At 48.2% G+C, this 16,345-nt stretch overlaps 1 protein-coding gene across 1 annotated transcript in view; it reads right to left on the bottom strand.

Moving 5' to 3' along the window:
* The window catches only part of Ccnf (cyclin F), a gene marked incomplete in the record, with an annotated part of 25,868 nt that extends 14,667 nt beyond the window's left edge, over positions 1-11,201 (bottom strand). Inside the window, 8 exon segments of the mRNA XM_013518018.1 lie at positions 2,591-2,668; positions 2,975-3,079; positions 4,205-4,258; positions 4,623-4,816; positions 6,868-6,935; positions 8,150-8,256; positions 9,673-9,827; positions 11,093-11,201. Of these exon segments, the coding sequence (XP_013373472.1) occupies positions 2,591-2,668; positions 2,975-3,079; positions 4,205-4,258; positions 4,623-4,816; positions 6,868-6,935; positions 8,150-8,256; positions 9,673-9,827; positions 11,093-11,108 (777 nt within the window).
* Between the last annotated feature and the right edge of the window lie 5,144 nt (positions 11,202-16,345).

Genomic DNA, 16,345 nt, shown 5'->3' on the forward strand with positions numbered 1-16,345 from the left:
GGATTTGACCACCAGCATCACAAACAAAACCAAGAACAACAACAAAACAGAGCTGGCTGGGTGCTCAGATGATTTGGCTTTAAAATCTGGACTCAAGCAGAGCACAGTAGTACATGCCTGTAATCCCAGCACTCGGGAGGCTGAGGCAAGAAGGATGTCATAAGTTCAAAAGTTCAAGGCCAGCCTGGGCTACAAAGTGAGTTCAAGGCCAGCCTGAATTGCATAGTGAGACCCTGTCTCAAAAAAGAAAAAAACAAAACAAAACAAAACAAAACAAAACAAAAGGCCAAGCGTGGCGGCACACGACTATAATCCCAGCAATCGAGAGGCTGAGGCAGAAGGATTGTTGTGAATGGGAGGCCAGCCTGGGCTACATAGTAGGTTCAAGGCCAGCCTCAACTATATAGAGACCCTGTCACAAAAAACAACAACATCAACAATAAAACAAAACAAAACAACAAAAAACCCAAACCAAAATCTCGATTTGTATGTGACCACAGGCAAACTGGAAACCTCTCGACACCTCAGTTTCCTTTTTCATGGAATGGTATGTGATCCGCCTTTGGGCCAGCACTTGGCACTCACCTACCAAGCATCCATTAAGACTGGTAGTCCCTGTCAACCCCTTTTATACATTTCCTTCTGGATTTTACTAGGCATTTGTGTGCATGTGTATGCTATATGCATATATATGCATATGCATGTATCTGGGACCATTAATATGTATATTTTTCTTTGCCTACCTAACAATAACATAAGTGTTTCTGTAGATTATTAAACATCTATATGCATATTAAACATTTATAGGCATATTCCACGTACTTTCCCACTAAGGGTAATTTTGTTGCTTATGTTGTAGAATATCTACTTCCTTACCCAGTGAGTCCACAGGAGCACCCAGGCTCTGGTATACCCACCGAAGTACTTTCTGAAAGCCTTGTGCTGATTTTTATACCACTCACAGGAACACTTTCTTTATCTTAACTTCACCAGCAAAAACTATTATTATTAAAAATATCTGTTGTCAAGAATTATTAGCTATCTATACAAAAACATAAAAAAAATAAATTTGCTAATGTAATCAGCCCAAAATATTTAAGGTGTACTTGTTTCTTCATTTTTCTTGTTTTTGTCTTTTTGAGACTGCGTTTCACAATGCAGTTCGGGCTGGCTAGAACTCACTGACTTTATAGCGTAGGCTGGGCTTAAACTCACTGCAGTCCTCCTGCCTCAGCCTCCCCAGTGCTGGGATTACAGGCGTGGGCTACCACACCTGGCCTTGAGCTCATTTTGTAGCCCAGGCTGGCCTTGAACTCAGTCATTCTCCTGCCTCAGCCTCCCAAGTGCTGGGATTATGGGCAAGTGCTGGGATTACTGGCGTACACCACCACTTCCAGCCTTTTTTTTTTTTTGAGACAAAGTCTCCCTATGTATTTGAGGGTGGCTCTGAACTCACTATGTGGCCCAGGCTGGCCTCAAACTTGCAGTGATCCTTTTGCCTCAGCCTCCTGAGTGCTAGGATTTTAGATGAGTGCCACCATACCTGGCTTTGTTCTGCATTTTAACACAGTTATATTTATCTCTTCTTTTTTGAGAACCTACCACGGCCCTTACTCATGAAGATCTTAACTATTATGATTACTCTGAGCTTCTAGAAGTATACTTCTTATATATGTAGTATTCCTTGTAATTGTTTTGGACAGGAACACAACGTTCTGTGACACATCAGACTAAGCCATCTATTGATTTATGACGTCTTCCCTAGCATGTGAGTGTAGATGATTTTCTATCACACTTCTAGTTACTCTGCAAGGGGGAAGGGGGCTTACTTATTTGTTCTGAAACCTCTTTACAGGTGCAAGGGGAGATGGTCTGGTAAAAGACAACAACAAATCCTTGATTTCCTGGCTAAATGATTTGAGCAGGGCTAGCTACTAACTTCGTATGCCCCTCTCTTTCCGGTAGCTTCAACTTTCATTGTCAAAACAAGTATTACTAGCTGGGCATGGTGGCACACACCTATAATCCCAGCTTTGGGAGACTGAGGCAGGAGGAGCACTGTGAGTTCTAGGCCAGCCTGAGTTACAAAGTGAGTTCAAGGCCAGCTTGAACTGCATAATGAGACCCTGCTTCAAAAAAAAAAGCATTATCTATAGGACAACTTTTGAGAATGAGTAGTATACATTCTGGCACTAGGTGTACCCCACTAGCATTTAGAATTAAGAGGCTGGTGGCCAAGAGGCAAAACTGGCCATGAGTAGAAATGAATGAAGCACTTCTGGGGTCTTCTCCCTGTACACCGAAGAGCTAAACCCCTTTAAGATTCAGCTGCAGCCAAGTACATGCCTGTAATCCCAGCACTCGGGAGGCTAAGGCAGAAGGACTGCCTCAAGTTTGAGGCCAGCCTGTACCAGAGTGAATTCAAGGCCAATATAAACTACATAGCGATACTGTCTCCAAAAAAAGACAAAAAAAGAAAAAAGATTCAACTCTAGCTCTGGACCAATCTTACTATATCCCTGTCTCCTTTATAAAGCCCAGATAGCCCTGCCCAAAAGCTGTAAGAAGAAAGGTCAGTTCCCCTCGTCACCTGTGCTTCCCAGCAGCCTTTGGCAGCGTAGTCCCTGAGTTTCCGGAAACTATGGAGGCATCGTCCAGGATCTGACATCTGCCAACAGGAAAAAGTTGCCTTTATACTGTTGTATCTTCAGATGAATTCAGAACTGACCCGTGGAGTTCTTAAATGTTCCCTCTCCCATCCCCAGAAGGTGCCTGACTGTGTTGGGTCCCCAGCCTTCATCTCCAAACAATGGTGGGTATTTTGAGAGTACTGACAGCAGCCTGCCACCCAGTAGCTCCCCGGAGCTGTGAGTGGGTCCTTCCTTTTGCCAACGGAGTCCCACCAAGGGTCAGTTTGGAGATTGTGCCTTTGGCCACCATGATTCCTCCTCTCCCCAAAGCTTGGTCCACTCACATCTGTCTTTCTGTCACTTTCCCAGAGGAGGTACGAGCTGGCCAAGCATCCCTGACGAGCAGACTCTTCGAACAGGTCACGGGCCTGCTTCCTTTTCTCTTCACCCTAGAGCAAGGCCAAACAAAGCTGGTTTTCTTTTTTTTTTTTTTTTTTTTTTTTTGCGGTGCTGGGGATTGAACTCGCGACCTCGCGCTTGCCAGGCAGGTGCTTACGCCACTGAGCTATATCCCCAGCCCAAAAGCTGGTTTTCTTATCTTCCACTCAATATTAATTCATTCTACTGGCCTCTCTCATCCCCCTCCACATTTCTAAGCAATCAAACTCCCTGTGACAACTGACATGGTACCTAAATCAGAGCAGAAATGACTTCTTTAAAGATACACCACTTGACAACCAAGGAAAAGTGCAGACTTGGAGCTCTGGCCTCAGGGGCTCTGTTTTTCCTGGAGACTTGTGTATGCGTTTGGCTTGCAGATTCCCTAGCTCAGCTCCGGGGGTCACCCAAGGCCTGCCCGTCACTCTTGTTGCCAGAGGAAATGCCCTGAGTCTAGACAGTGGAGCTGGTGGCTCTCTGGGCTCCTCTACCTCCTCATTCTCCCTCAGGACCCCTAATACTTTGAGAAGTTATGATCTTCCTTAAATCTAATGCAAAGAGGGTTCACTATGATCAAAAGGTTATTTATTTTTTTGGTCTCTTCTTTTTTTTTGAGACAGGGTCTCACTATGCAGTTTAAGCAGGCTTTGATCTCACTTTGTAGCCCAGGCTGGTCTTAAATTTGTAACGACCCTCCTGCCTCAGCCTTCAGAGTGCTGGGAGTACAGGCGTATGTAACCACACCCAGCCACAAAGCTTATTAAAACCTCAAGAGTGGATAAACCAACCCCCCAGCAGATGAAGTCTACCATTAGCAGAACCATCACACAAACATGTCAGCACTGTCTGCTCAGTTTCTGCTACATTTGCTCTACTATGCCTCTTGCCCATGGTGTCCCATTTAATTCTCACAGTTATTCAAGAGTAAGGTCCCATAACCCAACAGCGACCTCCCCTCTCAGGAGTGAGAAAGGAGCCAGGATTCACTGTCCAGCTCCGTGTGGCCTCTCAGGGCTGGGTTTTGCTTTTCCATTGACCTTTGATGCCTTCCGTTGCTTCTCATATACTTCCTGGATCCCCGCCAGGATGTGTCAAACCAGGCAAAAACTCCAAGCGCAGGGAACAACTTGACTAACCTCAAAAAGATTTAGTACTCTTCCTAGGCAGTGCAGTATGGATGCTTTATGAGTCTTGAAAAGAAAAAGAAAGGAAAAAGAAGTGTGAATCCCAGGAGAGAACTGTTTGGGTCGGGGAGGGACCTTCTCCACCCATGCCAGCTCACCTCATGAACAGGACCATTCCCCAATAGCAAACTTTACCTCTGGCTGCTTTATGCAGCCTCAGTCCCAAGTTTCCAGCTGCCAACACACTCACCAAAAGTTCTGCCATCTTCCCCAGACCCCAGTCCCTCCACTACATCTGTACTTATGTTTTGCACCTCCACTTCCCCTAGGTTACCAACTTTACATGGTCAAAAGGGTCTACCCAAGAGTTCTTCTATGTCCCCAGATCTTGTGAGTGGCCTCGTAGGCGCTACCCCTCACCAGGACTTACTCTCTGTAGCTGACACTCTGCCCTGAGACTCTCATGGACCACAGCCTTGCAACAGCTTCCAGACACGGACCAAGGCGGGCGGATGAAAAGCCAGATAAAAGGTGAGGCACCCACATTCAGTCGCTCGGCGAGACTGAAGAAGCGAGAGGCTTTCAGGCCATTCACTTCTGCTCGGGCCTCATCAGACACAGACACTGCAGGACAGACAGGAGAGAACCCAGGGATGTCTCTGGGGATAGGATCAAGACAGTTCCCCAGTTTTTCTGGACAGTCTAAAAGCTCAAACCCCCTGTAGAAAAGTTGCTCATGTTTTAGGAAAGAAAATTCCTCTAGGTTGGAGGTGACTTCCCTTTCTTCCTGTTTAAGTTTAGATGGGTTTCGGTTGTCTTTGTGATCACAGGCTCTGCTGGAATACTTCTGGAAGCATGGATTCTAACATCAAGAGAAGGTACTGCCCACAGAGCCAGCCCTGTATTTTCTCCTGCGGGAACCTGCTGCCTGACCCCAGCTAATGCGGTAATGGGGAGAGGTTCCTTCAGGGATCAGACTGTTCTAAAATTAGACAGTGTAATGGATATATAACTCTGTAAATATATTAAAAACCACCAGAAAAGCCAGACACTGGGGCACATGCTGGTAACCTTAGCTCCTTGGGAGGCTGAGGCAGGCGGTTCAGAAGTTCAAGACCAAGCTGGGCAAACTAGTGAGATCCCATCTCAAAAAAAGAATAACCAAGTCCGGCATGGTGGCACATGCCTGTAATCCCAGCACTTGGGAGGCTGAGGCAGGAGGATCGTTGCAAGTTTGAGACCAGCCTGGGCTACAAAGAGAGCTCAAGGCCAGCCTGAACTGCATAGAGACCTTGTCTCAAAAAGACAAAAAAAAAAAGAATAACCAAAAACCCAATACCACAAAAAGCCCACTGAACTTATTAACTGTAGTAACATGAATTAAGTCAGAACTGTCGTCTGATGAAAACATGGGTGCAGAATCTCAGCTCTCCTGGGCCTTTAGAGGGCTGCTCAAGGACTCCATCAGTTGCAATAGTCTTATCAGCTGGTCAAGAGCAAGGCCTATCTCTAGGAAAGAACCAGACTTTTAGACTTTTTTTTGTTTGGATGGTAATGACGACTGAACCCAAGATACTTCACCCTGAGCAACAGCCCCAATCCCTATCACTTTTTTTTTTTTTTTTTTTTTTCGGTACCAGGGATCGAACTCAGGACCTTGCACTTGCCAGGCAGGTGCTTATGCCACGAGCTATATCCCCAGCTCCCTCTATCACTTTTTGAAATAAGGTCTCACTAATTTGCCTGGGCTGGTCTGGAACTTCCAATCCTCCTACCTCAGCCTCCCTAGTAGTTCCCTAGTACCCAGCTAAAACATCAGATTCCACCACCGCCCCCCACATGTGGTACTAGGTATTAAACCCAGGGCTCCAAGCATGATAGGGAAGCACTCTTAGCACTGAGCTACATTCCCCAACCCAATGTAACAGATCTTTCAGAAGCAAGGAAATGCAAGGCTATAACCCAATCATCCTATATATTGGTATCTTACATAACAGACTATGGGCTTATTCCTTGAGGTGCCGAGCAGATAAACAGAAGGAGAGCCTTCACAAGGATCTTTGAAGGAGCACCTGGCCTTTGGGGGCAGAGGAATCTGACTGAGGCTGGCTCTGCCCTGCCTCCTGCATTGAACCATGGCTTCCTATGTTACTGACACCCTATGGAATCAGGCATACACCTCCACCCCTAAGTTGCACAGACCAGAGACCAAGGAAAAACCATGTCTACACATGGACCTCATTGTTAATCAGACTGAGGGTAGGAGCCTGGTTTGTCCAAGCAGCCCTCATTCTGAGGCTCTGTTCAATTTTAGGATTTGCTAAAAGAGATGACTGTTAGAACTAAGGTCAAAATATCAATGGATCTCCCCTCACAAGGCATCTTTTGGCGTAAGCTATTGTGAAGTGACAGTAAAGTAGACCATCATATATAGCAAGAAGAGGGCCTAAACTGCTCATAAAGTAGGGCATGGCAGCACATGCCTATAATCCCAGCACTTGGAAGGCTGAGGTAGGGGGACTGCTCCAAGTTTGAGGCCAGCCTGGGCTACATACGAGAATTCAAGGCCAACCTGAACTACATAGCAAGACCCTGACTCCAAAACTCAAAATGCTCATGCTGGGTACATATCTCAAAAAGGCCAAAGGATCAATAGTGAGGGGGCTGTGACTTACGGCCTTCATTGTAGAGGTAGGCTATGCCAAGTTTCACAGCAGCTTCAAAATTTCCCTTTTCAGCAGCCCTAAGACATTAAGAACACAAACATCACAGGATTTCACACCACAAAGGTTATCCAAAGCACTGGAAGCTGGGATATGTGTTTTCTGAATTGAAAAAATTTTTATGCAACATTAAGTATCAGGGGCTGGGGATATAGCTCAGGGGCATGAGCACCTGCCCAGCAAGTGTAAGGTCCTGAGTTCAATTCCCAGTACCAAAAAAAAAAGTATCAGTTATCCGTTACATGTTATGACATGGATAAACCTTGAAAATATGCTCTGTGAAAGAAGCTAGTCACAAAGGACCAAATATTATCATTCCAATTACATGAAATGTCTAGAAGAGGTAAATCCAGAGACAGAAAATAAATTAAGGTTTGCCTAGGGCTTAAGCAAGCCCTATGTGGAACAGGTACATGCAAGGGGCAGGTGGTGACAGCTGTAAGTACAAGATTTCTCTTACAATGCTAAAGATGTTCTAAAATTAGGTGATATTTACATAATTTGAACATACTAAAAAAATCACTTTAAATGAGGGACTATTTGATGCATGGATTATGTTTCTAAGAAATATGCATATTTTATTCAGAAGCAGCTCAAGTACAGCCACAGCAAAATGGTCACAGTACGAGCTACCTGGATCTTTGGCAGCTCGAGTGGATGAGGCCAGAGCAAACCCTAGACAGGAAGATTCCCTCCTAAATTATGGTTTCTCAGTTTGGTAAATGAGAAGGCTCAAACTGAAGCCCCTGGTTCCAACCATTAGTGCTCCTGGTTAGTGGGCCTGGTTGCTGGCACTTGGCCTCATAGGTTTGAGGCCTTGTGTCCCCTTCAGCCCTCTCTCTGGGGCATGACTCCAGGTGGGTGGGACCACCCAGTGGGTGAAATGCAATAGGACTGCAAGCCCACTATCAAAAAGTTGCTGCTAAAAGAAAGCTGAGTAAAGCTTCCACAGGCAGTGACTCACATTTGAGTCACATAAGAAGAGGCCACAGCCCAGGGGAGACCTGCTGGAAGCACAACAGGCATGGAGGAAGGGTGATGGCATAGGCTGCTGGATGTGGTATGGTTCAATGGCTGAGGTCTACAACCCTGGGTCACTCTTGGGGATATGAGCCAATGTCCTGGGAAACAGCAACAATAAAACAGTTTCTGTGCTTTGGGGCACAGATTAGCATAGGAGGGGCCCAAAGGTAGGGAGAAATCAAGCCATTTGTTTTTCAAGGTGCAGAGATACCTTTCAAAGAGCTTCAAGTTCTTTGGAGAAGGCCACAACTCCTGGAAGCTGGCACATGCCCAAACACTGGCATGGTTATCCACTAGGTACTTCAGGTGGGAGTGAACCTACAGAGCAATGAAAACCAAGGGGGGTTACTGAAGGACTGCATCCAACCCCTGCTCCTAGAGGCTCTTGGAAAGAGGACATCACAGACTCAGGTCATCCTGTCTCCTGCCCAGTCTCAAGCGGTAAAAGATTCAGTCTCTATGTATCAAAGACAGACATATGCTGTATAGACAACAGAGGTCAGAAATGAGTTTCTCTGATGTTCTAAGAGGGGAAACACAATGGCCCCAGAAGAAAAGAATGAGCATCTGGATTGAGAAAGAGTGAATGGCAGCTCTGCAAAGGAATATACCTGCGAGAATTGGGAAAACCAACTCTAAATGGAAACAGGCAGGAGTGAGAGCTAGCCTGTGTTTCTCTGCCTAGGCCCTTGCTAGTGGGAAAAACACCTGGGGCCTGGAGGTCACAGGGACTCAAGGAAAAAACTGACATCTGTGGTGGCAGCCTCAGGTAGGACCCAGAACAGGACCCTGAACACAGGTGAACATTTTAAATGCTAAAGTTTTCATTGCTATAAAGAATCCAGAACCCTAGGAGTTCCACAAGTGTATTATAAATATAATGGAGGAGGTCCTGGGTGCCAAGAAGGGATTCTGGTAGGAGATTTCCTATCAGTTTGGTATATATCCTAGCATAAGTCACCAGAGTGAGGCAGTGGTTCCAAAATAATTCCTCCAGTTCATTTTGGCATTGCATATTACATGGGATTTGTCCTCAAGAATTATTTGTAATACTTTTTTTTTTCTTTTAGACGGGTCTCACTCTGTAGCTTCAAACTTCAAATTCTCCTGACTCAGCCTCCTAGGTGACAGGACTATAGGCATGCACCACCATTTCCAGCCTATGGTTTTTTTTTGTTTGTTTTGTTTTTTTGTTTTTTTTTGGTCTTTTTGCGACAGGGTTTTGCTATGCATTCAGGCTGGCCTTGAACTCACTTTGTAGCCCAGGCTGGCCTTGATCTTGCAGCAATCCTGCCTCCGGAGTGCTGATCTTAAGTCTTAAGGGACACAAACTTTACTGTCACAAAAGGATACTTTCTCTATTGAAATAAACATTATAATGAATGAAGGTGAACTTTAGCATGCTGTCCTGGAATTGCAACATTACTAACAATATCACCCTTGTTTCCTTTGCCCTCTTTTGTAGCCAAAGTTGGTTCTGACATATAAGATTCTGAGACCTTGCCCGATGTGGTGGCATATGCCTGTAATCCCAGCATTCAGGAGACTGAGACAGGAGGATCGTTGTGAGTTCAAGGCCAGCTTGGGCTACAAAGTGAGTTCAAGGCCAGCCTGAACTTCATAATGAGACCCTGTCTCAAAAAGATTGAAGAAAAAAAAAAAAAAAAGATTCTGAGACCTTGATGGGATAATCAACAAGGCCAGCACTGGTATTGCTTTCATCTGGTGACTTACAGCTCGGACAGCAAGGATGTCTCCAACAGAAAGCCACTTTAGGATGTGAAAGAGTACATCTTCTGGTAGATTCAAGATGGATAGGTTTTGCGGTCTCCTCCTTATTCTTCTCTTGGTAGGGTAACAGAAACACTTGGCACACCTACAATGGATTACTTAAAAAAAAAGAAAAAGAAAAAGAAAAACTCATAAGTCTCGATGAAAAGTCATACCTGAAAATGATTTAACAGTTACTACCCCTGCACCACAACAGAAGGAGTTGACATGTCCCAAAGATTAAATACAGGAGTAGTGTTATATGAATTTTGGAAGACATCATTATTTGTTCAGTATTTAATATTCATGGTAAAGAGGAGTTACCAGGTAACTTGGCTACTGGTAACTTTCTGATTCAGAGCCTACATGACAACCAGGAAGGGAAAAAAGCAGCCATTCTTAAAAAAAACCCTCAGACCCTTGCTGGTTATCTTTGCTTCACATGACAAAAAAGCATAGTGTTCAATAAAGCTCTATGAGCTTGAAGAGTCTGCTTTTGGAGCCCAATTAGGAGGGCTGAGCCCTGCAAGAAAGCAAAGGACCTGGAGGCTCAACAGAGCAGATGTCAGCGCTGCCCAGCCACTGAGTCTCAGTGTCCTCCTCTGTAAAATGGGAGTTGACGGCTACCCAGTAAGGTGGTGCAAATCTCAACACAAGACCTAGACCCACAGAGATGCCAACAGGAAAGGTCAAGCCCTCTGCACTCAGCAGGGTGGTTCCAGCTCCTCTAGCAACACCTTCCTCATTCTAGGCAGATACCTTTGTCTCTTATTTCATAGAAAAATGGAAGTCTTCCGACAGGAACCTTAAGATCCTGCTTTCCTCATACAAATTCACGTCTTTTTGCTCATCCTTACCATCCTGAGGACTGCTTTTCTGTCTACATGAATCCCTCCCCAGGGATTCTCTAGGGAGCGGTCTCCCTTCGACCTAGGGTCTTCCTGCCAGTAACTAAACGTACTTCAAAGCCAAACATCCACCCAGGGCAAAACATATGCAAAGATTCTACGGATGTTACCATAAAAATTTCCTCATTCCCTCGCTCTAGAACAGATACTTGGAGATGTTTAATAACCACTACAATAACAAGTGGAATTATGTGCCTCGTCGATCTGGCCCTCCAGCGCGCCAGGAACCGCGGATCTGTTTGCTGGGGTGGGCACCAGGTGAGTGGGTGCAAGCGCAGCCCCGCCACTCGTCCCAAAGGCACCTGATTCCAAGAAGAAGCCACTACGGTTTGCTCTGCAGAAAACCCGCAAGGAGAAGCCGCGGGCATTTAAACCAGGCCGGGACGATCTTGCACTGCGGTGGAAGAGAACTGGCCCAACTTCCACAGACCTCGGCCCCCTGCACCTCCCTCCGCTGGGGGCCCTCGGGTACTCACCGCCGCCGCTCCCCATCGCTGAGCTGCCACTGCCACTGCCACCGTCCGAGATCTCTCTCGAGCGCGCCCGCGCCGGGGTACAGCGCCAGCCGCCAAGCGCAAGCGCAGACCCCGCCCGCTGCCCGCTGCCCGCCGCCCGCCCCCGCCTCGTTTTCAAATGATCGGGGCACTCCAGTTGGCCAGCCCGGGACCCCGCCCTCTGCCCCACCCGCCACGGCCTCTTGCGATTGGCCGCACCAGGACGCGAATTCGAACGCGGGCCCTGGATTAGCCGAATCCCCGCAGCCGCCCTGCCTCCCTGGCTGAGCCGGGAACCTGCGGGGTCCGGCCGGGGTGGGCGTGCTGGGCCGCTCAGAGGCTAAGCGCCCAGGGGGGGCGGGACCACGGAGAGAACTGCATAGTGTCCTCATATAGGACCCGGTAAAGCCTGATGTGAGAGACCCCTGTCCGCGCGCGGCGGATCCCGGACCCGACCTCCACCTTCCGCCTGCACGGCCCTTTCCCCCTGCCGCGTGCTTCCGGCGGAGACCCGACCTAGAGGTCCCGGCGCGAACTGTGTCGTGCAGAGTTCAGAGGCCGAGGCTTCAGTTTAAGCGGGCTTGATCCCTTTCGGTGAAATGTTCACCTTGGGCCCACAGGGCAAGCCCCTTACCTTCGGCTTGACTACACGCTGTCCGACTGTCCCCAACCTCCCATCTTCACCACCTGCACATTTTACTGAGGGCTGCCATGCCCAGGCAGTGTCGCATGGCTGAGCCATCGGAGTGGATGATCAGTCTTCTGGGGGAAGCCAGGGAGCCTGGGCCCAGGCCTTTCCCTCTCCCCTCTCCCTTGGCTTGGATCAGCCTTCACAGTCCATTGTCTCTGAAGCTCACTGAACCCCTTAGGATACCTGACCAGTGCTGAGTACACATGTAGCAGCTGGGAGGGTCAAGGCCCCGTGCTAATCTGATCACAGCACGGGATAGGAGAGCATAGTGGATAAGAGAGCCCCAGAAAGGCCAAGCGTGGTGGCACACTCATCCAGGAGGCTGAGGCAGGATTGCTGCCAGTTCGAGGTCAGCCTGGGCTACATAGTGAGTTCAAGGGCAGCCTGAACTATATAGGGAGACCCTGTCTAACAAAACAAAACCAAAAAAGGGAGGGGGGACCAAAGATCCCGGAGAGATAAGGGCCAGAGTGCCTGAGAGGTGGGATTATTTCCTCCACCATGACCCAGAGGGAGAAAGAGCAGGTGGAGGTAGGCTAGCTTGGAGCCTGTTCCTCCTTGCTCCTGGTTTTCACACAAGGATCCACAGATTTCTCATTTGTCTCTTCTTTGTCCCCGTGGGTTATATGTTTCCCATTTTGTTACTGTATCCTCCCTTGCACCATGTTACTTTGTTATCTGTCCCAGTAGGGTAGGGCCATTTCTGTTCGCTTTTGGTAGCACCTTGAAGGGATTAACAAACTACAACAAGGATCAAACTTGCACACTTCACATTTTAGGAGCTATAACAGCAGCCCAGCTGGGTATGGTGGCTCATGCCTGTAATCTCAGCACTCAGGAGGCTGAGGCAGGAGGATCATTCCAAGTTTGATACCAGCCTGGGCTACAAAGTGAGCTCAAGGCCAGCCTGAACTGCGTAGGGAGACCCTGTGTCAAAAAGACAACACAAACAAACAAAAAAATCCCAAAACAGCATCCCTGGCTACTCAAAAGTCCCCAATTGTCTTTTAGCTCTACTTTGTTCTTTGTGTACTAACTGCTTTTTTTTTTTTTTTTTTTGAGACAGAGTCCCAGCCAGGCGTGGTGGAACATGCCTGTAATCCCAGCACTTGGGAGGCTGAGGCAGGAGGATTGTTGTGAGTTCAAGACCAGCCTGGGCTACATATGTAGTCCAGACTGGCCTTGAACTCACTTAGTAGCCCAGGCTGACCTCAAACTCTGGGTAGTCCTCCTGCCTCAACCTCCTGAGTGCTGGGATTATAGGCATGCGCCACCTACAGTGCCCGGCCCTAACCACCTGATTTGTCAAGAGGCTGGGTGTTCTCTTGGTTGCAACCGTAGGTGGTGCCGCAGCTATGCCTCACCTCTGACCCCACCCGCTGCACTCCAGCTGGGCCCCAAGACCAAACTGGAGTAATGGCCCCCTCTCACAGGTTGCATGGCACATGTGGTTTCCAGAGGATGAGAAAATTCTGGAAAGACTCATTCTTGGGAGCTCAGCAAAGTTCCTGTCAGTATAAGGTGGCAGCTGAAGGCCTGGGGTGAATGAGAAAAAAACTCAGGGGTGGCAGGGTATGCAGGGAGAATAAGGAAAATGAAGTAAGTTGGGAGCCCAAGGGACCCAGTCATTCAGAGGAGGGGAGTAGCACCCAGAGGAGGCTGAAGGAGGGACTAGAGTCTGTGAGTGAAGGTCCAGGGAGGCTTCTGTCACAGGGAATCAAGGGACAGTGTGAAGTAGCACAGACCAGTCTCCTGAAAAAAGGACCAAGAAGCCAATGAGTGTGGCAACCAGGGCTATGCTGATACTGTTGTTTTGGGGAGAGGCTGTGAGATACATGGGCAAGGGCTGTGGAAGATGTTTCTTAAAGCTTGGCTGAGAAGGGGCAGAGGCCAGCATCTACACAAGGGAGGGAAGCTGAGAGGCTGTGGGGAGTAGCAGGGTGACCTTGGTAGAGACAGGCTGTCTGATGGAACACTTCTCAGAGGAGAGGATACTATCCTTGTGATAAAGGTGCACCCAGCATTTACCTGCATGTATGGCTAGAGCACAGGCCTTGGCCCAGGGGATCCAGGCAATAGAGCTGCATCTGAGCATCTGTTACGGGTCTAGTGACATGACTTGCCGGGGTGTGACTCACCAATTTCTGACTCAGCAAGAAGTGCCTACGTTTATTTTCTTTTTCTTCTTGCCCTTTCTGGTGCTGATGATTGAATCCATGGCCTGGTGCATGCTAAGCACACTATCACTGAGCTACATACCCCCAGCCCTGAGAATCCATATTTCTACCAAGTTTCTAGATGCTCCCACTGCTGGTCGTTGTGAATCCCACTTGGAGAATTCTGCTTGAATTGAATCTTGGCATGGGGTTCTGGAAAGCTGCTGAGTATTTCTAGGTCTCAGTTTACACATCTGGGAAAGGACACACAGTAAATGTGTACTTTGCGAACTGACATATGGTCAAATGGAGGCTTCTGACATTTACCAGAGCAAAGGAAGAGGATAAATGAGTGTCCCTACATCCAAATATTTAAATATTGAAAGATGGTGATTTAGTCTGACGTGGTACCTGTAACTCCAGCACCCGGGAGGCTGAGCAAGAGGATCAAGGGTTTGAGGCTTGTCTGGGCTACATACCAAGTTCAAGGCCAGCCTAGACTAGAAAGACCCTGTCTCAAAACAGCAACAACCCTGACCGCTACCTGCCCTCCAAAAAAGAAAAAGTGTAATCGATCTAGGCTAGCAAGTGTGTCAATATGTTCTCCTCTTGTACCTTGAGAAGAATAGTGTCATAACCTGGGATGCCAGATTTGAATTTAGAATGTGGGGACTCTGAAGCTCTGCTCTGCAATGTCATGGCACATGGAAAGCTGGCTTCAGCCCCCATCTGCAGTCAGCCCTTCTCTATTTCTAGCTTCATGCTGCTCACCAGATGTCTGAGTGCAGCTGTATGGACATGCCCATGTACCTTGCCCATGATTTTGCTGATGGCGTGGCATACTTAAGCAGAGGTGCACTGGAGGGGCCACCTGTCTAGGCAGGTGGATTCCAGAGAAAGAGGGCAGTAGATTTGGATGAGCTGTCCCTTCAGCCCTGCAGACTTCTTGCCCATAAACAATGGTGTCACCAAGGTATGGCATTTCATAGCGGTAGTCCCAGGACAGGCCCCTTACATCTGAGCCTATGGGTGGTATAGTCACATGACAGGGTGCATGCAGAGCACAGAGCATCAGGCAGTGTCAAGAATGCTACTGTATCACCTCTGGGCCACTCCTTTTTTAAAAGCACATGCAGGGTGTTTCTCTGAGGCTGCTCCTGCAGCCAAGTCTTAATGAGACCCCAGGCCACCCAGCTGGAATGCAGGGCATTAAACACACCTGGGTTCTTCATCAGGCCTCTGAAGTGACTGCCGTTCCACTCTGCAAACTGCAACCTGGGGGACAGCCCTGTGCAGAGCTCACCTCTGTACCCGTAGCAGCTCCAGAGCCATTTAAACTGGGCTAGCGTGCACCAGGGTCTTTATTACAGACAGGTTCTGAGGGAGGTTGTGAGGGAGTGTGGGAAAGAGCAGGTGGTAAGGGAGGAGATGAGGAAGACCGAGAGGTCCTATGAGGGTGGTGAGGGGCAAGCTGGCTCTGCTTGCCCTTTAACCTGAGTAGGGGACACAGGGCTGATGAAGGTCAGGAAGATGGTCTCCAGGGAGACCTGATAGAGTAGTCCCCCATCATGTACTTTTTCTTGACCTGTTCCAGAACGCCAATCACCCGTGGAAGGGGTAAGGCAGCTGCTGCAGATAGGCTACCCTTGGATGACGTGATGGTGCAGAAAGGGCTGGCCTTCAGGCTTATGACAATGCCCCCAAAGGCCAGTCCCTTTCTCAGCTGCTCCAGGGCACCTCCCAAGAAGTGAGTTCTGGGGCCAGGGATTTAGCTCAGTGGTGCAGCCCCTGCTGAGCAAGCCTGAGATCCTGAGTTCAATTCCCTGTCCCGCCCCACCTCCAAAAAAAAAAGGTTAAAGAAATGCGTTCTGCAGAGCTCAGCTTTCTGCTCCTGGGGTAGGAATGGTGCCAGAAAGGCAAAGACTTGGCTGGGTATCTGGTTTGCTGTGTGACTCTAGACATGTGGTGTCCTCTCTGTGTATCTACTCCTTGCTCTGTAAAATGTAGGGAGCAGGAGAAACTGACCTCTAAGGGACCTTTTAGCTCAAACATATGTTCTGTGAAATCTGTATGAACATTGCCATGGAGAGCACATCTGAATGCCACTGGGGCGGGGGAGACTGAGTTCCAGAAAGCAGGTGAAATCAGAAGTGTGCTCACCTTTGCCCAGCTCAGGTTGTGAACACCATGCCTTGGTGTTCATCTTCCAGGACGCTGCCTGCACAAAGGAAAGACCATGTTCTTGTGAGGCTGGCTGGAGGGATGGGGAGGATGGTCTGGTGCATAGGATCGTGGTACTGGTCCCAGGGGTCAAGGATGTGGGACTTCGTGGGGTGAGTCACAGCTGAAAGAGGCTCAGACAGGGAACAGAGGCAAATCCATGGGAGC

This window comes from Chinchilla lanigera, unplaced genomic scaffold (genome assembly GCF_000276665.1).
Source record: "Chinchilla lanigera isolate Chin_1 unplaced genomic scaffold, ChiLan1.0 scaffold00041, whole genome shotgun sequence".
Classification (NCBI taxonomy): domain Eukaryota; kingdom Metazoa; phylum Chordata; class Mammalia; order Rodentia; family Chinchillidae; genus Chinchilla; species Chinchilla lanigera.